This window comes from Rhinoraja longicauda, chromosome 8 (genome assembly GCF_053455715.1).
Source record: "Rhinoraja longicauda isolate Sanriku21f chromosome 8, sRhiLon1.1, whole genome shotgun sequence".
In the NCBI taxonomy this organism is placed as follows: Eukaryota; Metazoa; Chordata; class Chondrichthyes; order Rajiformes; family Arhynchobatidae; genus Rhinoraja; species Rhinoraja longicauda.
This window is the reverse complement of record NC_135960.1, coordinates 53,587,690-53,614,560: the sequence shown is the minus strand read 5'-3', so window position 1 is coordinate 53,614,560 and position 26,871 is coordinate 53,587,690. Positions and strand designations below refer to the sequence as shown.

The window sequence follows — 26,871 nt, the reverse complement described above, 5'->3', positions numbered from 1 at the left end:
TCCTCATTATAACAGTCAGTATTTGTCGTGTATTAACAAATAAAACACGCGATTCTCCCACGTACATATAATCAATTTGCATAAAATGTAATATGCACGTTGCGGGCGTGGAATGCAAGTAATCTATGAAGTTGATTCTTAATGCAAAATAAAAATTGTTGGTACTTTTTTGTGGAGGTTGTTCGGAGTTTTGGACAGATATTCGGGGGGCTAATTGCTCGCATAACATATGCACCTTTGAAATACTAATCTTTGTTTTGGTTTATTGACAAAGATAAACAAAACACACAATAAAGGTACATAATTTAATGGAGTCTGATCATTTATTCAAAGAAAAGGACACTTTTCAGGCAAAATCATGCAGGGAAATAGACGTCACTTTCAATTGGAGTCTACAGTGTCCACGAAACCTGTCAAGGCGTCGGTTGTGTTTTTGTGCAAACCAGATGCCACTGGTGAGCACTCAGCGTGCCCCTGAATAAATGTCAGTCGGGCTTCCAAATCTAGCTGTGGACCATGTAGCAAATATCTATTGTTGTAACATAATAAATGAGTTTCTCAAACAGAAACCGAGTGAACGAAAGAGGCATAATTCTCCAATCTTCCTCAGCGAGGCTGTAACGTTTTTTAAAGCATATAACAATCATAACTGGTATTTACATAGAAACATAGAGACATAGAAAATAGGTGCAGGAGTAGACCATTCGGCCCTTTGAGCCAGCACTGCTATTCAATATGATCATGGGTGATCATCCAAAATCAGTAGCCCGTTCCGGCTTTCCCCCCATATCCCCTGATTCCCTTAGCCCTAAGAGCCAAATCTAACCTTTTCTTGAAAACAGCAGCGACAAGTGTGGTCAAACCGCTGAAATTATAAGATCTGTGTATAAAAGTTACTTCTAAAGTTTTTCGAAGATAGACACAAAAAGCTGGAGGAACTTAGCGGGCCAGACAGCATCTCTGGAGAAAAGGAAGAGGTGACGTTTCGTGTCGAGACCCTTCTTCAAAGTTTGTCATTGAATTTCGAAAGGGAGCATCACACGTCACATCAGCTTTGAGTGTACTCGACTTTAATTATAGCCGATTAAGTTGTAAAATATATTGATTGAATTCAGATACAGTATAATGGAACAAGATTGCCTTTCCGAGTGGGGGCGGGGTAATAATGATTTTGCTTTGCCTTTGCTACTTTGAAAGTCATGGTTTCCTCTTTTATATTTGCTCTATATGTGTTTTTTTAGCAGGCAAGTGTATTTAGTGACGCAAACAAATGCAAGCAAATTGATGTTTTGTTTCAAAATGAATTTTGCTATTTGAGAAGACTTCATTAAAACGATATAAAATTGTCTAATTGTGTTGATTGACATATTTACCCTAACTTTTTACATTGCATTCCTAGCTTCTCTCACAAACTATTCCTTTAACTGACAATTAAAGGAAAAAGAACAACATTCCCGGAAATTCGAAAAATTGATTCGTTTAATGTCAACTGGATTTCCAACATTTCAAGAACAAATTGTTACTATCATCCACACTGATAAGTAACGCAGATGAATCAGTTTTCGTTTTTATTTAGTGGTTCTTCTTAATTTCTGTCCCGCCTAAAAGCCTCACAGTGGACTGTTTCGTTGACAAGGAAACATAGGGGAACTTTGCGAATTTCAAGATCATTTAAAATATTTCGTTTGGGTCAGAAAGTAGTCAGTTGTTTTCTTGTAAAGATAAACAAGCCAACGCTGTTACCTAAGCCTTTGGTTTAACGCAGGTGTCTCAATATAGAAAAATAATAATACTTGAATATAGTTTATGGGCAGTTGTTGAAAATTTAAAATTTTAAAAGAAAACTTAATTTTCAAACATCGTTATTTTCCAGTCCTTCCCTGTAGTGGAATTTCTGATTGGCAATTAACTTGAAGGTCGTTATTTTTTTAAATTTCCCCTCATCTCATACATAAAAAATAAACACAGGTGTCAAATGAATAAAAACACATCCGTGGGAAACTTATCTATCAAAAAACAACATCCGTCATGTCCCTGCAGTTGAAAATAACACCCAATCCTATATTTTCATAGACACAAGGAACTGCAGAGACTGGTTTACAAAAAAGAAGACACAAAGTGCTGGAGTTGCTCAGCGGGTCAGGCAGCATTTCTGGAGGACATGGAGAGGCGACGTTTCGTACCGGGACCCTTCTTCAGACCTTTGAAGCAGAAGAATAATCAAGAACAAATCATCTATGTATCTTATTTCGACTGTGACATTAAACTGGGCAAACGTTTCTTTTGATACGAACAATAATTTACAATCGACTATCCCACTGTAAATGTGTGAACAGTTGGAACTATTGTTGCGAGCAATATTAAGACTTTCAATCAAATATTTAATCGAAGCGTAACAATTTGAACAGATTCAACATGATAACCAAACTACCACCCTGAATTAAAATAATTTACAATCATTTATCCTTGACTCTCCCACATCTCAGGCAATGAAACGACAATGGCGAAATTATAGTTTGTAAAACGTTATTCGGTTGGTTGAAAATGAAGTTGACTGAAGAAGGGGTCCGACCCGAAATGTCACCTATCCATGTTCTCCAGAAATGCTGCCTGACCCGCAGTTACACCAGCACTTTGTGTCCTTTTGTGTAAACCAGCAACTACGGTTCCTTGTTTCTATTTTTAAAAAATATTAATTTATTAATTTTGTAATCAGAAAAAAAACCCCCAACCCACACTCGAGGTTGATTTTTAGGACTACTGTGCTTTTGCAGCTGATATAAGAGGTTGCTTGCTGTCTGTCGCTATCAGTGGATTTGCCTTCAGTTGCACAGTGCCTTACCCTGACTGCAGCGCTTTGTGTGTCTGACTTGGTCCAAGCCCACTGGCGTCACGTGTGGGCGGCGTGCGGGTGAAAGGTCGCGGCGCCCGGCTGCCTGCGCCGTGCGGCTGGTTGGTTGGCAGGTTGGCGGCGCCGCTGGCTGCGGGCGGAGGAAGCCGCTTCCACATCCAGTTCCAGGTGAGTTTGCTGCTCCACAGCAGCAGCTGCGGCCTCGCTCCTCAGGCTCGGCAGAAGGAACGGTCGTTGTCATGAAGGGCCGTGAGCGCTGCTCTTGCGGGCCCGCTGTTTTATCACTGTCGCCTCTGCAGGCGAGTAGGCCTGAGCTGAGCTGAGCGGAGACAGTCTCCTTTCCCAACAGGGCCTGCAGCTTATTTTTCACATGATCGGCAATAGAGACGCTGCAGGAGAGAGGGTGCCCGGGCACTGGTGCAACATTGCACGGGCCTCCAGACCTGTAGATGGTTTTCATTAAAATATATAGCTCTCCGGCTGCGATAACTATGCTTTTAGGCCCCGCGTGTGCTTGCAGATTGATGCACCAGTTTTCCTGAATGCACTGCACCGTTGGGAATTATTACTAGTTGTCAGGGAACGGAGGGATATTGATCACATGCAGGCAGAGGAGTTTCCCTAATTTAGCAACATGTCCAGCACAGACATTGCGGGCCGATGGGCTTCTTCCCGTGCTGTACTCTTTTATGTCAGCTTCATTTTATTTAACATTAAATGCATCATAAAGACATTAAACTGTCGATTCATTCATGCGATTTGAAACTACTACATGACACTTTGAGAGTAAGTGAGTTTCTCTGGCGTTCTTCCAAGGTTTAATCTCGCAATTAACGCCACCATGTATCTGATTGCTATTTATCTGACCTGAATGTCTGAAGAAGGGTCTCGACCTGAAACGTCACCCATTCCTTCTCTCCAGAGATGCTGCCTGTCCCGCTGAGATACTCCAGCTTTTTGTGTCTATCTTTGGTTTGAACCAGCATTTGCGGTTCCTTCTTACACACTGAATGTTCTTATATTGTCTGTTGTACTGTTCTGCATGTAGAAAACTTCAAAAACACTTGAAGTAATTTGAAATACTTTGAGTTATCAAAGGAACTATATCAATGAATGTTTGTTCTTTGTAGTCTTGAAATAAATAGGGTAACATTTAAAATAAAGCTAATACATTTCCTATCCTATTGAAATATACTTATTTATGTTTGACAACATTGTATTTGAATAATGTGCATACATTAACTAAGGCTGCATTTTACACTTGGTGCCTTATCAAAATGAAATTTCAGAATGTGGTGACTAAAGGTGTAATATGTGGACTATCATTTTAAATATAGGTATGCAATATATCTGATTCTATTTTGATATATGAATTTGCTATATTTGCAGATCTTGAGTTGCTCGTGCATCCCGATATATTGATCAGATTATCCAAATTGCAATCAATTTGAGTAAACCAAAATGGGAGCGATGCTTTCTTATTGGAAGGTAAGTGAGCAATTACACAATGGTTCAAATTGTATATGAACAGTGAGCTTTAGTGCAAACTGTGGGAATGTGTTTTTTGAATCTAAGCATCAAGTGTTTTTGAAAAGTGAAGACTGGCAAGGTTGCAAATGTAATGAATCTGTAATGAAAATGTAAGTTTGTGTTTAAAAGTTCTTGCCTTATTAAAGGCAACATGTTTGTGATCTTTGAGAAAGAAGATAAATCAGATTGCTGAAATTATCAAGGTATTTCCTTGCGCTTCGCAGCAGGAAAAAGGTATTGCCCGTAGCCTCTTCCCCTTTTCAAAGAGGAACTAATGCTGTCTAGATTATTTGGGAAAATAAATAAATTAACTTCCAAGTCAATTTAGTAAATCCTTTTGGAATTTCAATGAATATTAGACCATCTTGCAGCATGACATAGACATAGAAACATAGAAAATAGGTGCAGGAGTAGGCCATTCGGCCCTTCGAGCCTGACCGCCATTCAATATGATCATGGCTGATCATCCAGCTCAGTATCCTGTACCTGCCTTCTCTCCATACCCCCTGATCCCTTTAGCCACAAGGGCCACATCTAAATCCCTCTTAAATATAGCCAATGAACTGGCTTCAACTACCTTCTGTGGCAGAGAATTCCACAGACTCGCCACTCTCTGTGTGAAGAAATGTTTTCTCATCTCGGTCCTAAAAGACTTCCCCCTTATCCTTAAGCTGTGACCCCTGGTTCTGGACTTCCCCAACATCGGGAACAATCTTCCTGCATCTAGCCTCTCCAACCCCTTAAGAATTTTATATGTTTCAATAAGATCCCCCCTCAGTCTTCTAAATTCCAGCGAGTATAAGCCTAGTCTATCCAGTCTTTCTTCATATGAAAGTCCTGCCATCCCAGGGATCAATCTGGTGAACCTTCTCTGTACTCCCTCTAAGGCTAGAATGTCTTTCCTCAGATAAGGAGACCAAAACTGTACACAATACTCCAGGTGCGGTCTCACCAAGGCCCTGTGCAACTGCAGCAGAACCTCCCTGCTCCTATACTAAAATCCTCTTGCTATGAATGCTAACATACCATTCGCTTTCTTCACTGCCTGCTGCACCTGCATGCTTGCTTTCAATGACTGGTGCACCATGACACCCAGGTCATGTTGCATCTCCCCTTTTCCTAATTGGCCACCATTCAGGTAATACTCTGCTTTCCTGTTCTTGCCGCCAAAGTGGATAACCTCACATTTATCCACATTATATTGCATCTGCCATGCATTTGCCCACTCTCCTAATCTATCCAAGTCACTCTGCAGAAGGCAGTTTGTACCCCAATCTCCTATGTGGGACCTTGTCGAAGGCCTTCTGAAAGTCCAGATATAACACATCGACTGGTTCTCCCTTATCCACTCTACTAGTTACATCCTCGAAAAATTCTATAAGATGATCTTCATTGCCTGTTAAATCCAGGAGAAAATTGGGAGGGGATGGCAGGAATCAGTGACTGTACATGGTCTTCATTCATTTGATAAATTCATTGGGGCTGGCTATAAATGAATACCCCCCCCAATATTTACTTGGATCTGAAGCTTTCTTTGCACTCCGTTGTCTCCCACCATTCTCTGTATTGACTGGAAGATGGATCTGTTCATCATACAATTTGTGGTTTAAAAAGTGCTTTTATTTTTCCAACCCTGTTCTCCACCTTTCCATGAGTTATTCTTGCCTTCATTGGAGACTGTCCTCGTTTGAATTGACATCCAATAAAGAATGGATGAATGACTCTTTAACCAATTGCTTCTGGGTCAAACCCTGAAATTTCAATGAAACCATCACTGATCTCGAACAGATTCACAGGTTTGCCATCCTTCCACTCACTGAAGATAATGTTCGGGGTCTTTTCGAACAAACTGCATATAGCTTAGGATTCTTGATTGATATTGTGAAGGCAAAAATGTTCTGTCAGCTTGCTGCAGGCCTTGCATATGATCTATCATAAATTATTATTGAGGCATTGACCGCGAAGACAATTTGTACTTTGAGAGTCAGCAGAATGGTAACATCAAATTCAGCATGCGTTTCCTTGCATGTGCAATTACAATTCAATGCTTCCTCTGCGTTCTCACTGTTTGTGACCTATAAAAGGAAATGAAGCTCCAGGTTTATAACATAGTCCTGAAACCTCCTCCTTACGAATGATCTCTTTAGAAGGATGAGGGTCATCTCTTTGAAACCGACCTGATAATGAAAGGACTAGATAGAGTGGCCATGGAAAGGATGTTTCCAATAATTGGGAGGGTCTAAAACCAGAGGGCATACACAGAATTCAAGGACATACCAAAATAGGGATGAGGAGGAATTTCTTGAGCTAGAGGATGGTGAATCTGTGGAATTCATTGCCACAGACGGCTGTGGAGGCCAAGACATTGGGTATTTTTAAGGCAGAGATTGATAGGTTCTTGATTAGCAAAGACGTTAAAGGTTTCCGGGGAGAATTTGTTGGGAGGAACTGAAGATGCTGGTTTAAACTGATGATAGACATACAAAGCTGGAGTAACTCAGCTGGTCAGACACCATCTCTGGAGAAAAGGAATAGATGACGTTTCGGGTCGGGACTCTTTTTCAAACTGAGTTGGGAGAGGGAAACGAGAGATATAGACGATGTTCTCTTGTTTCCCTTTCCCCTGACTCTCAGTCTGAAAGAGGGTCTCGACCTGAAACGTCACCTATTCGTTTTCTCCAGAGGAACTGCAGATGCTGGTTTAAACTGAAGACAGATACAAAAAACTGGAGTAACTCAGCAGGTCAGGCAGCATCTCTGGAGGAAAGGAATAGGTGATGGTTCTGGTTGAGAAGAAGGGTCTCAACCCGAAACGTCATATTTTAATTTTTTTCTGGGAGAATGGGATTGAACAGGAAACATAAATCAGCCCTGATTGAACGACGGAGTAGACTCAATAGACAATAGACAATAGACAATAGGTGCAGGAGTAGGCCATTCAGCCCTTCGAGCCAGCACCGCCATTCAATGCGATCATGGCTGATCACTATCAATCAGTACCCCGTTCCTGCCTTCTCCCCATACCCCCTCACTCCGCTATCCTTAAGAGCTCTATCCAGCTCTCTCTTGAAAGCATCCAACGAACTGGCCTCCACTGCCTTCTGAGGCAGAGAATTCCACACCTTCACCACCCTCTGACTGAAAAAGTTCTTCCTCATCTCCGTTCTAAATGGCCTACCCCTTATTCTCAAACTGTGGCCCCTTGTTCTGGACTCCCCCAACATTGGGAACATGTTATCTGCCTCTAATGTGTCCAATCCCCTAATTATCTTATATGTTTCAATAAGATCCCCCCTCATCCTTCTAAATTCCAGTGTATACAAGCCCAATCGCTCCAGCCTTTCAACATACGACAGTCCCGCCATTCCGGGAATTAATCTAGTGAACCTACGCTGCACGCCCTCCATAGCAAGAATATCCTTCCTCAAATTTGGAGACCAAAACTGCACACAGTACTCCAGGTGCGGTCTCACCAGGGCCCGGTACAACTGTAGAAGGACCTCTTTGCTCCTATACTCAACTCCTCTTGTTACGAAGGCCAACATTCCATTGGCTTTCTTCACTGCCTGCTGAACCTGCATGCTTCCTTTCATTGACTGATGCACTAGGACACCCAGATCTCGTTGAACTCCCCCTCCTCCTAACTTGACACCATTCAGATAATAATCTGCCTTTCTATTCTTACTTCCAAAGTGAAGAACCTCACACTTATCTACATTAAACTGCATCTGCCATGTATCCGCCCACTCACACAACCTGTCCAGGTCACCCTGCAGCCTTATTGCATCTTCCTCACAATTCACACTACCCCCCAACTTAGTATCATCTGCAAATTTGCTAATGGTACTTTTAATCCCTTCGTCTAAGTCATTAATGTATATCGTAAATAGCTGGGGTCCCAGCACCGAACCTTGCGGTACCCCACTGGTCACTGCCTGCCATTCCGAACATTATGAACTGAATAGCCTAATTCTGCTCCAATGTCTTATGGAAACCTGTCTGAACTACTGAATACTTTTAGAGTCTAGTGAGGTATCACCAGATCAGGCATCAGTGATGCCTCCAGAATATCCCATACATCAAGCAAAATGTTTGCCATACGAATGCTAGCATTCTCATTGATCCATTGATATTAACTTCACTGGGCTGGGCATTGCTCGTGAATGCCAGATTTTCATCTTACCAAATATGCTTTCAGTTCACACTGTATAAGTGATGTCAAAGACAGTAAGAAGAAATTCCAAAAGGATGCCCAGAAAATTCATCTCACAGAAACACGCATTCATCAAAAGATAAGAGAAGTGAGCAATCCTTTGGCCTCAATTGTGCCATCGGCCAGTGAGACATGGAAGTCTGAAGAAGGGTCTTGACCTCAACCGTCACCCATTCCCTCTCTCCTAGATGCTGCCTGACCTGCTGAGTTACTCCAGCATTTTGTGATACCTTCGATTTGTACCAGCATCTGCAGTTATTTTCCTACACATGGAAGGATGAATGTTCTTTCTCTGAAGGTGAAAAGCGAGAGAGATGACAAAACAAGAAAGAACACTGCCATCAGGGTGCTGAGCTGTGAGAAAATGTCAACACCTCCTGGCCACTTTATTGCTCGAAGATTAGGTCTCTCGGAACTTGTTAGTAAATGTGGCGTTGAGAGTTTGCTGACAATGGTCTCATTAGTGGAACCTTAAGAAAGGGTAAAAATTGTTTGTTATAGCTGCCAGATGTTCATAATGTTGCTGAGAATTCGGTTTATTGATGTGCATTTTGAGGAATTTAGAAAGGGGCACTCTTTTTACGCTGAAGTGCTTCTTATCTGTATCAATTAGGACACAATGGTTCCCAAACACAAAAAATGGATTGAGATCGTGCTCCTTTTAGCAGTAATTTAAACATCGAGTTTGCTTTTAAGAAACTAACTAGGCATGGATTTTTCTTTTGGAGGAAAGAGTTGACCCAAATTGCAGCATTTAAAAAAGTTAAAATGGGTCAGAGATGTAAAGTGATCACGGTTTTGTAAAAGTGATTGCCTGAAGAAATAGATTTTGATGTCAGATCTATGATAAGTTTGGCAAGCCGTCTGTAGCAGATTTCAAAATGAAACTTGTCTTGTGGAGGGAGGCGCCTCCTATGTTGCACATAACCATGAAGCTATTCCATAAAGGTCACTGTTTCTTGCATGGGTTTATTTCCCCTAAAAGTAGCAGCAGTGATTCAATATGATCTTGTTTTGTTCTAAAGAGTGGCTTAGTTAAAGGTGAATTGCTGAAACTTCATGTTGGTTTGTTTGTTGCTTGCAGTCCTTTTCCGAGATCTGGAGCTGGTGAATGTATCTCACATATTGGCTTAACATATTGGAAGCAATTACAAAATAGTAGTATTGCAGTTGAGTTTAACTGCATTGTGTAATAGCCTGGCAATCGATTAAATTGTATCAGATATATTGTGTTACAATAACATTGGAATACAATTGCAAGAGCATCAATGTATGCACTGGATTTGGAAAGGGCAGTGTTGCTACAATCCCAATCTTGCAAAGCTCTCCTTGAAAAGCATCTGGTAACTAATGCTTAAATTAGGAGTGGCACAATGGTATAGTTGCTGCCTTGCAGTGCCAGACACCCACCCGGGTTCGATCCTGACAACAGGTGCTGTCTGTACAGAGTTTGTACATTCCTCCTGTGACCATGTGGGTTTTCCCTGGGTGCTCCCTGGTGTGTAGGATAGTGCTAGTGCACGGGGATCGCTGGTCAACGTGGACTCAGTGGCCCGAAGGGCCTGTTTCCGCACTGTACGTCTAAAGTCTCAAAAGTCTAAAGGCAGTTTTGCTATGGGCCACAGATGCTGCGATGCATCCTACTCTCATATGAACAAGAACTTGACACCTCTCGTGCAGCTTAAGAAATGTCAAGCATTGGGTTAATTGATTTACTGTGATATAAATGTTGTCAGTTAATTGCAGAATAATGCAGCGCAGAAATGCCTTTGTCTGTAGTCTGTGATGTCTATCGCAGAGGGTTCAAATTGTTCTATTTTCAAGTGGCACTGTCAGATATACCTTGCACCCTCCCCACTCCCAATTACAGCATTTTTTCCATGATTTCTTGGGTCACTCTTCTGGCTTCACTGACATTCAATGTGTTTTTTTGCAATACCTTTCTCTGCAATTGACTGATCCATAAGTTAAAATTCTAAATTGCAGCGCGGCCAACTTTGATGTTATTGGACAGGGACTTGCAAAAGTTGATTGGAGTCGGTTGTTTGAGGGTAAAGGGATGTTGAAAAGTGCGAGAGTCAGGTCATGCATGTTCTTATCAGAGTGAAGGTGAAGGCAGGAGTATGGAACCCTAGATGACAATTGAGATTTGTGTCAGGAAAAAGGAGGATTGGGTTAGGTGTGGGCAACTAGGATCAAGGGTATCCCTGGAGGATACAGCAAATATATTGTTCCCTGACTGGCATCACAGATAGATAGGTTGATGAAGAAGGCTTTTGGCATGTGGCCTTCATCAGTTGGGGAATTGAGTATAGAAGTTGGTATGTTATGTTACTGTTGTACTGCCACATTCCAGTCTCCTGGTACCTCACCCATGTCTAATGATGATTTGGATATCTCAGCCAGGTTGCCTGTAATTTTTCTATAGCTTCCCACAGTGTCTTTGTATAACTGATCAAACTGGGAGATTTAATCCACCTTCATCTGCATAAGGATATCCAGCACCTCCTCGACTTTAAAACGGACTGTCCTTAAGACATCTCCATTAACTGTCCCAAGTTCCTCAGTCTTCATATCTTTTTCCATGGTAAAATCAGAGGAGAAATAATCATTGAGGACCTTGCCCGTCTCCCGTAGCTCCACATAGAGATGACTGCTTTGGTTACTGAGGGGCCCATATTCCCACTCTAGTTGTGTACTTTATGTACTTATAAAACCACTTTGGATTTTCCTTCATATTATCTGCCAGAGCTACTGCTCCCTTTTATTCCCTCCTGATATCCTTTTTGGGTGTGCTGCTCACTTCTAGAAACTCCTCTAGGGATACACTTGATCCCAGCTGCTGAAACCTGTTACCAAACAACCTGCTTCAATCAACTTTAACAAGTTCCTGTCGCATACCGAAAGTTGGCCTTGCCCCACCAATTCAAAATATTAACTTGTGGGCCCGCCCTGTCCTTTATCCATAACTATTTTAAAGCTAATAGAACAGTGATCCCTGGTCCCAAAATGCTTGTCCACCGATACTTAAGTCACTTGTCCTTCCTAATTTCCAAAGAGTAGATCAAGTTTTGCCCTCTCCCTTGAGGTGGCCTCTACATGTTGCCTGAGGAAACTTTCCTGAACAAATTTGACAAATTCCACCCCGTCGAATCCCTTGACACTGTGACGATCTCAGTCTATGTTGGAAAGTTTAAAATCCCCTTCTACAACAACCTTGCTTGTCTTGCAACTGCCTGCAATATTTGGTCTTCTAATTCACATGGACTATTTGGGGGGTGATAAGTACACTCCCAACAAGGTGATCATCCTCTTTTTATTTCACAGCTTCACCCATCTAGCCTCACTGGGTGAACTGTCGGCAATGTCATCTCAGACTACTGCTGTAACATTCTCCTTAATCAATAAAGCAACACCCGAACTTTCACCCCCACTGCTATCTCTCCTGTAGTAGCTGCACCCTGGAACATTAAGCTGCCAGTCCTGTACCTCTCTTAACCAGGTTTCTGGTTACAAACCGCTACAAAATCCCAGTCACATTCGCATGTACCATCCATGCCCTGGGTTCATCCGTTTTAACTGTCGGGTCTCTCGCATTACGATAAATGCAATTCAATCCTTTCTTGCTTGCCATGCTCCTTCTTATTCTGTCCATTGGATTTTCTTTCATCACATTCCATACTGATTTCCAGCCTCTCATCTGCTGTCGTCCTGCATTGGATCCTGCCCTCCTGCTTATCTAGTTTAAACGCACCTGTGACAACTCTGGGCCTTCTGACTTGAATCTGAGCAGTGAAATAAAATTATTGAAATTCTCAGCACAGAATGAGATCAACTGGCCCATTGTGAACATGCTTCATAGAAAAGAATGATCTGGTCTTATCACACTTCCCTTGGTTCATAGATTTGCCGATTACAACATGTTCAGGTTGTTTTTCAAGGCTGTTGAAATCTCTGCTAGAATTTATGGCAGCAAGTTTTAGACCTTCACAATCGGGGTGAAGGCATTTCTAACCATTTCCGTTTCTACATTTTTGAATGTTGAGATAATAGAAATCCCCTGCTATTCTTTCGTACTTTTTTCCCACTTCCGGAACTTTGCCCTTTTGTCTCTTGCAGCTGTGCCAACTGCAGTATTTGGTAGGGCTATCCAAATCTTTTTTTTTCTCCATGGAGCCTGTATAATATGCTTCTTTGTGTATATTTCCAAGCCCCATATGAAATATATGATTGAATTGCTTCCAGACCTCTTCATTGTTCTAAATCGGACATATGTGTTAAAGAAACAAACTCCATGCTTTCCTACTGGTTTCTTTGCCAACTTATTGAAATATTTGCCAAATTTGTATACACCCCAACCCGTGCGAACAGTATTTTCTCAACCAGTGAGAAAATATCTTAAACCCCTCAGCAGTTGCCTTTCAGATCATACCCAAATTGTTGTTGTGCAAGTCTTGATTGTTTATTGAAGGCAAATGGACCTCTGAGCCTGACTTAATCATTCTTTACGTCTGCAAATATGTGATCCCAGCCTGAGTTACTGAATTTTATTTTCCTTCTTGGAGGTAAGGAGGCCTTTTTGTGGGCACTGACTCTAGCAGCAGGACATTAATTCAACGCATGGAGCCCAGATAGATGATTTCATGGTGGCTTGCCTTTTTACTGATCAACTGGCACCTACATTGAAATTAGTATAGTTTATCTTACGACTGGGTAACAATATTTTATTTAAACTGAATTAATTGTTTTATTGAATAAATGCATATGTTCTGGTGGCAAACTTAAGCTGTTATTGCATTATTATCTTAAAAAAAATTAAAGCTGCATTTGTTTGTGAAATAGGGTAACCCTCCAGTCTTATCATTATTCTGCTGTAGCTCATCAATTAAATTGATGCAGTCAAATCCTCAGACAGTAACCAAACAAGTTGTGATTTTGAAGGATGCAGAAAAGGAATTGGTATTTGAAATGAAATTAAATGTTGCATGTTCTATAATTCTGGATCAAAGTCATAGAGCCATACAGCACTGAAACAGGACATCGGCCCTACTTGCCCATGCCGACCAAGATGCCACATCTATGTTAGACCCACCTGCCGGCATTTGGCTCGTATTCCTCTAAACCTTTCCTATCCAAATATCTTTTATATGTTGTTTATTGTACCTGTCTCCTCTAGCAGCTTGTTGCATATAAGCACTGCTCTTTGTGTGAAAAAGTTGTCCGAGTTTCTATTAAATATTTTCCCTCTCACCTTAAACCTATGCTCTCTGGATCTTGATTCTACTACTTGGGTAAAGGACCCTGTGCATTTACCCTATATATTCTCCTTGTGATCTTGCACACCTCAATAGGATCACTCATCTCCTGTGCTACAAGGAGTAAGTCCTAGTCTGCTCAACCTCCCCGTATAACTCAGGCCCTCAAGTCCTGGCAACATCCTTGTAAATCTTCTCTGTACTCCTTCCAACTTAACAACGTCCTTCCTGCAGCACATTAAGCAAAACAGAACGCATTACTCCAAATGCAGCCTCACCAACGTCTTGTACAATCCTAGCTTCTATACTCTGGCTAATGAAGCCCAATGTACCAAAAGGTGCCTTGACCATCCTATTTACCTGTGACGCCACTTTCATGAAACTTTGTACCTGCACTCCTTGATCTCTTTGCTCTACAGCAAACTCCAAGGCCCTGCTATTCACTTTGAAGGTCCTGCCAGGTTTGACTTCTCAAAATGCAACTCCTCGCACTTTTCTAGATTTAACCCATTCCTCAGCCCGCTTGCCCAACTGATCAAGATCCTGCTGTAATTTTTGATAACCAACTTCACAATCAACAATGCCACACACTTTAGTGTTAGCTGCAAACTTAATAATCATGCCTTCTACATTCTTATCTAAATCATTGATATAAGCCGCAAACAACAATGGGTCCAGCACCAGTCCCTGATGCACACCACTGGTGACAGGCCTCCAGTCAGAAAAACAACAAACTATCATCCTCTGCTTCCTTCCATGAGCCAATTCTCTATCCAGTTGGCTACGTCCTTGGATCCTACGCGATCTAACCTTCCAGAGCAGTCTACCATGCAGAACCATATCAGATGCAAAATCGCGAACTTTAATATATCGACGAGCTCTGCATTATAGAAGGCTGTTTCATGATTTTCCACTATGCCAAGACATCATTTGCGCATTCATCAAGTAACAGGAGTTGAACAAAAATCTGTGATTATTTTCCCCAAATTTGTGAGAGCAAATTTTATTCCATTTGTTTCATTTTTGGGTAGCAGTTTACAAAATTTGCAAGAGCAAATTTCCATAACCCAAATGGCTGTAATGCAATGTCCTGAACAGAATAAAGAAGCTGTAAATGAATGCAATTTCTGCTCATGAAAATCAATCGGGTTCATTGCAACTGATCCTGGTTTAGTATCTTGATTTATCCTTTGTTAAAAAAATAAACAGATTTTGCTTTGTGCTAAAGCTGTGTTTTATTTCAATTTCTTTAAGTTTCACATAAAATGTTTTAAAAACAATGTAAAACACTGTTTTCAGAGTTACTTGATTTATATTGGATTACATTTATAGGTAATGTAATTATTGGTTAGCCAAATGTGCTTTGTTTCAGTTCACTATCTGCATTTCAGGCACAGCCATTTTTAGCAGAACCCCATGGAGTCTGTAACTCCAGCTATTTAGGTTCTCCTTTCCAGTTTCTGGATGTCTGGTATTTCTATGTAGTTTATCCTCATTTTCTCTAACCTTTGCTGTTGAGTCTAGGTAGAAATGTTTCTGTCTGTTTGGTGGAGTACAATTTGACAGATTATGCATACTGTTTTTCACTGAAGAAATCAAAATATGTTCTATACATGATTTTAATGGGCTCTGGCCTTTACAACGTTGAAAACAAAGTGAAGGACAAAACAGAAGAGCAGCAGAGTTGAATAAGTAAAAGCAACATTATAAAATGAATTTTTTAAACGTATGCAAAACTTTAGAGAATCCTGGCAAAATATATTGATCATCCAACTCTCTTTGCTTTAATAAAATGGTGATTGACTGCCTTTTATAGTTTGCTGCTGTCCTGTGGTAACATCTTTGTGTGGAAGACTGTTAAGTGGGACATTTCAGGATATTAATGCTGCAGTGGTGAAGAATGGTTATGATGCTATACAAAACCAGATTGTTCTAAGGCCATTTCTTAGAAGAAAAAGTCACTTTTTAACTTACAGGAAACTAATTTAGGAAACTATTCAAGTTAATCCAACTAAATCTTGTCATATTACATTAACTTGTTGACCCATTCAATCCCTCTAACCATGTTTTTGTAATCAGATGCAAAATGAAACGATTATTCTTTGTAAATTAAGTCTCCACAAAAAATAAGAATTCACTCTCCAAAGTTAGTTTATCTCCTATCTGTCCAAACATCGAATGGGTAATTAACATGTCTTGCTTAGAATGATAGTTTTGTTAATCCTACACTGGTCCCTCATCTGTGCAAAATTTCCTCTTTTACTTTCCCATCACAATTCAAGAGTCTTTTCAGTTGAAGTTCCTTGCATATCATAAAATAGAAAAGCTGTTTTAATTGATTTGGAAATTACTGCTTCCTCTTGCATGCTCCAACCTTTACTGTTTACTTCTCTGTACCTTGCAGAGGTAAGTATACACATCCAATAATAGATTTGATTTAATATATGACGTCGGAAATAAGCCTGAAACAGGAGGCAGAAGACAAATGTACAGGACCTTCATGCTCCTATCAGAATATTTCAAAATCTACCTGCAAATCTACTTAAGTATTGTGAATTAGTGATTTGATAAATGGTGCACCATTGGTAGCTTTCACTGTTCCAAGAAATGTAATTAATTTAGGTTATAGATATAATATGAATTAAGTTTTTAAGTGAATATGATATAGGAAAGAAACTTAATTGTGTGAGCCATGCTCAAGACATTGGTGTATTTCAGTTGATTTATCATAGAGCATTGGACAGTACAGCAAAGGGACGGGCCCTTTTTGCTCGCAATATTTGTGCGAACATGATGCCGTGTTAAACTGATCTCATCTGCTGCCATTGTTTCCCTACCACTGGCAAGGGGCTCACCAGCCTATAGTTCCCTAGAATCTCTTTACTTCCCTTCTTAAACAAAGGAACAACACGGGCCTCTCTCTAGTCCCCTGGGACCTCGCCTATGGCTAGAGAATAAACAACGATCCTTGTCAAGGCCCCCGTAATCTCTCTTGCCTCCCTCAATAATCTGGAATAGATCTCATCAGGCCCTGGGGACTTATCCACCTTAATGGTCTTCAAGAGCCTCAGCACCACCACCTTCTCGATCTCAAACTGCCCCAGCATCGTTGTATTTTCCATACTGATCTCGCTGTCCTCCAAGTCCTTCTTGGTGAATTCAAATGCTAAGTTCTTGAGCACCTCTCCTACATTCTCTGACTCCAAGCATAGATACCCTCCTTTATCCCTGATAGGCTACCCTCTTGTTTTTAACATGTGTGTAAAAAGCCTTTGGAGTTTCCTTAATCTGACTTGCCTATGACCTTTCATGGCCCTTTCTCGCCCTTCCAATCGCCCTTTTGAGTTCTCTCCTACATAAGAACTCGTAAGGTTTTTCCTTACAAGTTGTTCCCTCATAAACTCCGATTGATGCCACATTCACAGACCTGAAATATGCTACATTTTTCTTCCTGACCAAGTTGCAACTTCTTTGGTCATCCACAGTTCCCTTACCATGCCTCCATATCCCTTCTCTTTACTGGACCATCCACTCTGATCAGCTGGCCTTTGAACATTTCCCACATGTCAGCTGGGGACTTGTCCTATAACAACTGCTCCCAACCTACCCTCCCCAGCTCTCGAGTAATGACATTGCAATTTGCTTTTCCCTAATTAAGTACCTTTCCCCAACATACTATCTCTCCCTATTTAAAATAATCTTAAAAGGAGTTGTCATCACTATCTGAAGTATGCTCTTCCCCTGTAATACCAGGCAGCTGGCTAGACTTGTTTCCCAATGCAAGGTCCAGTATGGTCCCTCGAGTCGGTTATGCACGTGCTGTTTAAAGAAACCTCCTTGGATATACCTAGTCTTCTGCCCTGTCTAATCCTATTGCATTAAGCAGGTCCCAGTCAATATTGGGGAAGTTAAAGTCACCAACTATAGCAACCCTGTGGTTCTTGCGCCCTTTCTTAATTTGTGTACATATCTGATCCTCTATTTCCTGCTGGGTATTGGGTAGTCTATAATATCCCATTAGGGTGATTACGGCTTTCTAATTTTTGAGCTCAACCTCTAATACCTCAATAGATGTACCCTCCAGTATGTCCACTCCGAGTACCACTATGACACTCTCACAGATTAGTAAAGCAACTCCACCACCTCTTTTACCCCCCTGTCGATCACATCTTTGTGGATGGGAATTTGAGACTAAATGCTGTGTTTTGCTGAGGAAACCATATTTGGATCAGGTAATGGTTATAATTTAGTCCACTTTTACATCTTACTCTTTTGCCTTTTCCTATTTCCATTGTGAAATTCATTGTTCATGCACAACAGCATCCTGTGTAAACTTGTTACACATTCTTATGGTGGAAGAATGTAATTAACACTGATAAATTGGATTCCAACTTTTAGGTATAGGAATTTAAAGTCAAGGTATACATGTGCCCTGCAAACCAATGGGTAATTATTCGTGCAACAACGATCATATATTCAAATGTATAATAAAAGTGGTAATTTTACAAAATGGTGTTGGTTAGTTTTCTGTTCTCTATTCCTGTTGGACATTTTCTCCGTGCATTTACTTCAAAAGGATGATACTGACGTGTTTATTTTTTCCCTTTTCTGTGCTTGTGATAAACAATGTTAATCAAAGTTGCATGTAGACCTTGCATAACAATATCAAAAATGATACTTATGTTTAGTTGTATTAACTTGTTATCATGGAAGGTACTCTTTTTGCTTATTAATGCTGAATACCAGTCAGTGTCTTTGCAAAGCTGCTCATGTCATTTGTCCTAGTTGACGTTATGGTCATTCTTGACTCTATTCCATTGCAAAGAAACTGGTAGATTTATTCATTGGATGACTCCATCAAATGTAAGCTATTTGGTAAAGGGTGAACTTTTTTTATTGTAATGTATTGCATAAATATAAATACATAATATATAGTGTACATAATATTAAATAGCTTTTTTTGAACATGATTATGTGAATATGTACCATTGTATTTTTACATTTCTTTTTGTCTTTAATGCAGGCAAAGCCTTCCACAATAGAAATATTGGAAAAAATTGACAAGGTACCATTTTTTAACTCATAACTTTTCAATATAAGTAGTCCTGAATACAAATTTCAAATCTCAACCAACATTAGTGAAATTTATATTTGGTCAATGATCTCAAATTTTAAAAAAATGGTAACGATATTCACAAAAATAGCGATTGTCATTAAAATCCAAAAACCCATTTTACTATTATTTTTCGGGGAGGTAATTTTCCATCTTTGCCCCAGTGCAACTTAAATGTGACTCCACACCCACTAAAATGGTGAACTCTGAAATGACCGAGAAAGCCATTCAAAGGTTTTTTATTGTCGCGTGTACCAATTAAGGTACAGTGATATGCGAATTACCATACAGCCATACCGAAAAAAATTCAACAAGACACACAACTACAAAAGGTTAACATAAACAACCACCACAGTGAATTCCCCACATTCCTCACTGTGATGGAAGGCACAAAAGTCCAATCTACTTCCTCTTTATTCTCCCGTGGTTGGGGCAGTCGAACCATCTGCGGTCGGGGTGATCGAAGCTCCCGCGTCGGGGCGGTCGAAACTCCTGCGGCTTGGAGTTCCCGAAAGTCGGTCTCTAACCAGAGACTGAGCTCCGTGATGTTAAGTCCGCAAGCACCCATGTTTGGAGCTCCGAGGTCGATGGCAAAGGGATCACAAGCTCTGTGATGGCAAGTCCCACAGGCTCCCGTGGTGGACCTCCTGGTCGATCTCCAGCAAAGGCCGCCAACTCCTCGATGTTAGGCCGCAGTGTGGACAGAAAAAAATCACATCTCCGTCGAGGTAATAGATTAGAAAAAGTTTCCCCCAACACCCCCCCACATAAAACAAGCTAAAGGACACTAAAAACATACATTTAACACATACGTGTTTAAACACAAAGTAGGAAGGGACAGACAGACTGTTGGCGAGGCAGCCGTTGCTGGGGCCACCCTCAATAATCTGGAATAGATCTCATCAGGCCCTGGGGACTTATCCACCTTAATGGTCTTCAAGAGCCTCAGCACCACCACCTTCTCGATCTCAAACTGCCCCAGCATCGTTGTATTTTCCATACTGATCTCGCTGTCCTCCAAGTCCTTCTTGGTGAATTCAAATGCTAAGTTCTTGAGCACCTCTCCTACATTCTCTGACTCCAAGCATAGATACCCTCCTTTATCCCTGATAGGCTACCCTCTTGTTTTTAACATGTGTGTAAAAAGCCTTTGGAGTTTCCTTAATCTGACTTGCCTATGACCTTTCATGGCCCTTTCTCGCCCTTCCAATCGCCCTTTTGAGTTCTCTCCTACATAAGAACTCGTAAGGTTTTTCCTTACAAGTTGTTCCCTCATAAACTCCGATTGATGCCACATTCACAGACCTGAAATATGCTACATTTTTCTTCCTGACCAAGTTGCAACTTCTTTGGTCATCCACAGTTCCCTTACCATGCCTCCATATCCCTTCTCTTTACTGGACCATCCACTCTGATCAGCTGGCCTTTGAACATTTCCCACATGTCAGCTGGGGACTTGTCCTATAACAACTGCTCCCAACCTACCCTCCCCAGCTCTCGAGTAATGACATTGCAATTTGCTTTTCCCTAATTAAGTACCTTTCCCCAACATACTATCTCTCCCTATTTAGTGGTTGAAGGACCACAGTCTAGAGTTCCTCTGCTACTGGATATTGGGGTGGCTGACGTTGGTGGGGATGCTCCTCAAACAAGGGAAGGACTATTGCCTCAAGGCCACTGAGTACAACACCAGCAGTATTGAATGTATTGACATTAAGAAGGTCTTAAGAGTTTTGCACTATTCCCTTACATTGTATATGTTTTATTATGAAGTTTACCTTTGTTATTATAAAACATGCTGCTCTTGCAGTAAAGCCCACATCCTGAAAACACGAAAAAAGTTTATCATCACTTGGTTGAATTGCTTTGGTTTTTATTGCTCACAGTAAGTTATGAAACTAAATATTAATAAAGCTGTTATGGGTTAATAACAGAAAATAAATATGAAAGTTGTTTTGTCCTTTGGTATTATCTTCATGCCTTCTCGACAAGACCAGCAAGTCATTACATTGTGAAACGTCAAAAAGTTCACAAATGAGAAAGTCAGATGGAGCTGTAGTTGAGGATATGGAGATGGAATTAGGACATCAGCCGTGTCGACCCTCAGATTATATAGCCACCAAAGTATAGCGGAGAATTTGCATCTCCAATATTTTTGACTTTGGAGATGATGCTTTCTTCTGTAATCATTATTGCATTTGTTTTTGAACCATCAATGCAGAAGTATTTGTGGTGAAATAATTTAAAATATTATTTTGTCACCAAAAAATGGATTGTTTGCATATAGAAACCAAGGCAATTGAAATTTTAGGCAACTATACTGAAAAAAGCTAATAATAAAAGCTTTCCAGTTTTATCACTATGGTATTATTTAGACACATCTTATCAATTGTTTTTGTTCACATAGTAAAATATGAGCAGTCGAACTACGAACAGTATGCTGAAAAGGGCGCTCTGATGAAGCTCTGAATCTTAACTTGTAGGATTTACAATTGTTTTGTTAGCACCAATGAAGTTAGGTGCAGAAACCTCTGATATTTATTATAGGAGCAGAGATTGCAATTTAGCAGGCATAAAATGGCTTCATCTTAATCAAGTTATAATTTGAAGTGGAGCATATACAGACCCCAGGGAAATATTGGGAAGAAAGCCCAAGTAATTATGAAGAACTCTGAATCTAGCTAAACCTTAGATGCAGTTACTAGAAAAAAATAGGAAAGCCCACAAGGGTAAAATTGTTAGGATTTAAAAAAAAGTACATAGCAGCAATCAGTAAATCAAAATGTGGCCCCAAAGTCTTGTTTCTGTGTTACCTACTGGTTTGTAATTAGTAGTACTAAGTGATGGCAGAGAAAATTGTGTTGTGGTTGTCTTGTTGATTATTGGGTATTTGGCAATGGCTCGTGAATCAAGCTGGTTTTTGGTGCATATTTAATCAATTTTATTGAATTTTTAGCATTGTTGATAAAACAATGAGTGTTGAATAATTGAATTTCTTTTTATCCTGTGATTGAATGCTGTGGTACAGAATTTAAAAACAAAATTAAAACTATTTAAATTTGTGGGGTGTCTTCGAAGCATTTCACAAAATCATACCCAAACATAAATTAATATTGAGCCAAAGGATATTCATGGGCTGAGCATCAATAAGCTTAGAGATAGGTTTTAAAGAGGACCTTTCAAAGAATCAGGAGTTAGGCTCGAAGTGAAATAAAGACAAGGATGTGCGGTTAGGAAAGTAGAGGAGGAGTGAAATGTAAAGCAGGCAGGAGGGACTGAGTGGAAGGGACAGGGAAAGGGTGGAATAAAATAAATGGGTAACTAGGCCGTGGGAAGGGTGAGTGTGGGTGGGAGATGAGCAGAGTGGCAGGGTGACCGCTGTGCTGGGTGAAGGTTGGAGAAATGTGTGCACATTGAGTTGGGCGGTGGGGTTAGGCAGTTAGAACCTAAAATTGGTGAATTTGATGTTCATCCAGTTTGATGGTATGTCGGCCACCCAAGCAGAATATAAGATGCTGTTCCTCCAGTTTGTGTGTGGCCCTGATCTGGCAATGGAAGACATCAGGGGCAGAGGCCGTTATGGGAAGGGGATGAAAATGGTTAGCAACCAGGAGCTCACGCAGGCCTTGGTGGAGAGGGTCCAAGTGTTCAATGAAATGGCACTCGTCTATGTTTGGTGTTGACAATATGAAGGAGGCCACATTAGGAGCACCGAATGCAATAGGTGAGTTTGGAAGAGGTGCAAGTGAACGTCTGTCTCATCCGGAAAGCTGCTGGGGTCCCTGGAAGGAAGTGAGGGAGGAGGTATAGGGACGGGTGTTATTACTCCCAATTGGACAACACGGGAAATAAATGGTGTGGGATAATTGTGTCAAAGGTCTGTGAGAAGTCAAGAACAATGAAAGGTATTTGCGCAACATGGTTGGGGAATCTAATTGATGACCACGGGTTCTTTTTGGTGCTGTGGTGAGGCCAAAAATCTGATTGTATATGTTGCAATAATGGGAAGTATTTTGCAAGGAGATATTTTCAATATCAGTACAGTGGCAGGAACGTTGGAGTCACTTTACTGTGTTCACATTGAGTGTTTCTTAATTGAGAAATGATGATAGAACTGAGGATGATGAGCGATAGGAGGGGATATAATTTATTTGTGGGAGTACAGAAGTGGTCAATTGTTAATTATCGCACAGGTGAGAGGAATGTGCAGCATCAGAAATTGGTGAAAGAAAATAATTCATATCTTGGACACTGAACCTTGATGGGAATTTGGTGGACAAAGGGAAGGAAGAATACAGTTAAAGCCAGCTGAGCAATCAAAATTATAATGCTGATCAAGCCCATACACTTCTCACACTTGCAGGAAGGCAAGTGAGACTGATTACTAATCGTAAAGAAAAGAAACGTGAATATTTTTCCTTTCTGGAATATTCCAAAAGAAGGGCGAAGCTGCACCAAATCGAGGGACTTGGTGCAGTTCTGCCAGAACTAATGATGAATGACTAAAGCGTTTGCGTGTTGTTTAAATTGAGGTCTGTGCCCAATGGGCTTAATGTGTGGATGAATCAAGAATGTTTTCCCTTGACATCTTGCCCAAGAGGAATATAAGGACAGTTTAGAGAAATATCCAGATTATATTTTAAGAGGATTAAATAATATAATTTTTTTTGTTCTCCCTCATCCACTCACACACGCACGCGCACGCACACACGCACACGCACACGTCCCACCCACACGTCCCACCCACACACACACACGTCCCACCCACACGCACACGTCCCACCCACACCCACACGTCCCACCCACACCCACACGTCCCACCCACGCACACGTCCCACCCACGCACACGTCCCACCCACGCACACGTCCCACCCACGCACACGTCCCACCCACGCACACGTCCCACCCACGCACACGTCCCACCCACGCACACGTCCCACCCACGCACACGTCCCACCCACTCACACGTCCCACCCACACACACGTCCCACCCACACACACGTCCCACCCACACACACGTCCCACCCACACACACGTCCCACCCACACACACGTCCCACCCACACACACGTCCCACCCACACACACGTCCCACCCACACACACGTCCCACCCACACACACACACACGTCCCACCCACACACACACACACACGTCCCACCCTGTCCACATTTGGCTTGTATCCATCTAAACCTTTCCTATTCATGTACTTGTCCAAATGTCTTTCAAATATTCTCATAGTACCTTCCTCATCTGGCAGCTCGTCCCATATACCCACCTCCCTCAGTGTGGAGAAAGTTGCCCCTTGGGTTCCTATTAAATCTTTCCCTCACGCCTTTAATCTATGTCCCCAAGTTCCTGATTCCTCGATTCTGGGTTAAAGATTCTGTGTCTTTATCCTATCAATTCCCCTCATGGTCTTGTACGCCTTTACATGATCACCCCTCATCTCCCTGCACTCCAAGAAATAAAGTCCTTGCCTACCTAACTTCTCCCTATAGCTCAGATTCTCAAGTCCTGGCAACATCCTTTAAGATAGTAGTGTAGGAATTCCAGCAATGATTTCACACTTCATTGCAGCAGTACTGCTTTGAGTCCTCCAAGGATTTGCTTAAAAATGTATTAATTTTTTAGCAGCATCCTCCAAAGACATTTCGGGTTTCACGTGTACCTTACTGATCTCGCCTCTACCTCGCTACTTCCACTCTGGATCACTATAATGTCCTAGTTTTGTCATCCTGTTTATCTGTTGTGCTGAGGGAACAGTTATTTCTTCAAACGTAATAGAGGAGAATGAAAATTATTGTTTTTGGTACCTGCCAGAAACATAGCTCCCTGGCCTCCATTTCCATACCAGGAAATCTATAAAGCTAAGTCAGACTGCTTGTGTTTCGTTTTGTAGAGCTTTATTTTACGTGCATGTTTGCTCCACGGAGGCAGACTATTTCCTCGATTGTAACATAATTTGGTCTTATTGACTCGATTCATGTTCTGCTGAAGCCGTCTCCCATGCCTTCATCTCTAGACTGCGCTGTGACTATGGCACAGTCTCACAGTTTCTATCCTGTATAAAATTCCGTTTATTCAAAGTTACGCAGATTGCACCTGAGTTTGCAAAATGACTCATTTAACAGTCATGCCTGTGCGTGACTCTGCTTGGACTATTCAACAATTAAAAAATCTTCATGTTGACCCAATCCATGTTCACATTCATGTCCCAGACCCTCACACGATGACTACTTCCAGCATTGCAAGGTACCTCGATATCAATGATTCTCTAATAATGTCCCTTGTGCACGTTTAATTTAACTTGCTCCACAATTGAAGACCTAAACTGCCCTTGGATTGATGTTCTATACTTTTAAACCCAAAATGTATCCCACAGTCCTTTTCCATTCATGCCCCAACCCCACCTCTCTGCATCCTCGCTCACAGATGTAATCTCTATTCTGATTAAAACAGTACATTTATTTTTGAGAAGCTAGATTGCCAAGTGTGGTGATGTATAATATTTTAATAGTGTATTGGAAAAATTACAAGAAATTATCTTTTATTAGTAATATTGAGTATATTTGTCAGCAAGCGGTGGAACTGCTTAAATGTAATAGCACTTTTTACCACCAACAAAGATGTCAGTTAGTACCTCTGCATATATTGCACTTTGATTCAGATGTCTGAATCGAACATTTGATGCATATTATGTCGAGTACAATAAACTAAATTTAATTGTTTCTATTTGAAGGAAATAAATACATTAGAAGAATTCAAGGAAAAGAATCAAAGACTTCAAAAGATCTGGGTTGGAAGACTGGTATTCTATTCATCCACAATTTATATCGTAGCCTTTATAATTGTTTACTTCTTGTGTTTTCCGGAAGAATGGACTGCACGACTAACCTTGGCACTTCCAGGATTTTTATTTCCCTTGCTGTAAGTAATTATATTTTCAGTTCAACTAAGTTGAAGAAAGACTCTGGATTGTCTGCCTCTTTTTATTGGTGCAGCTTAGAATGATTGAAAGAAAGAATTTTATTTTGAACTAGTATAAATATGCATATTACACATAAATAACTACCTGATGATTGAAGAGTTCATTAAAGTATTGTTTAAACCAAACCTGTTTTAAATAAACTGAAATATCATTATCTGCAGCTGAGTCAAACATTAGATTCTTATTATTGCTCTCTTTTAAATCATAGTTGCCCAGTAATGCTCATTTAAGATGATTACATAAGATGCGATAGGCTAATGTATTCCTATCTAAACACCGTTGAGCCTTTAAAAGAAGATTGCAGTATTCTGTGCGTTATTTTCGCAGATACAATTGGCAAAAAAGCTTATCACATAGTTCCATGTAAGACTGCAAAAAGTTGTGAACACTGCCCAGTTCATCCCCGCCATCGAAAAGATTTAGCGGAGTCGCTGACTCAAAAAGGCAGCCAGCATCATCAGAGACCCACACCACCGTGGCCACACACTCATTTCACTCCTGCCATTGGGAAGAAGGTACAGGAGCCTGAAAACTGTAACGTCCAGGTTCAGGAACAGCTTCTTCCCTACAGCCATCAGGCTATTAAACACCACAACCTCAAATAAGCTCTGAACTATAATAGATTATTATTATTATTGTTATTATTGCACTACTATATGTTTTTTGTGTGTACGTATGTGTGTGTGCATATGTGTTTATATATGTGTATGTATATGTATGTGTATATATACAGCGATCAGCCAAAACATTATGACCACTGACAGATGAAATGAATAACATTGATTATCTTGTTACAATGGCACCTGTCAAGGGGTGGGATATATAAGGCAGCAATTGAACAGTCAGTTCTTGAAGTTGATGTGTCGGATGCAGGAGAAATGGGCAGGAGTAAAGACCTGAGCGACTTTGACAAGGGCCAAA

General features: G+C 40.9%; 1 protein-coding gene across 2 annotated transcripts in view; it reads left to right on the top strand.

The window, feature by feature from the left end:
- Positions 1–2,879: 2,879 nt before the first annotated feature.
- Positions 2,880–26,871, top strand: part of LOC144595978 (endoplasmic reticulum junction formation protein lunapark-B-like) — a 79,005-nt gene continuing 55,013 nt past the window's right edge. Inside the window, exons 1-4 of one of the 2 annotated variants that reach the window (XM_078403989.1) lie at positions 2,880–3,019; positions 4,241–4,339; positions 18,873–18,914; positions 25,702–25,889. In XM_078403989.1, the coding sequence (XP_078260115.1) occupies positions 4,313–4,339; positions 18,873–18,914; positions 25,702–25,889 (257 nt within the window). In that variant the 5' untranslated portion in view covers positions 2,880–3,019; positions 4,241–4,312. The other variant, XM_078403990.1, reaches the window with a different exon arrangement.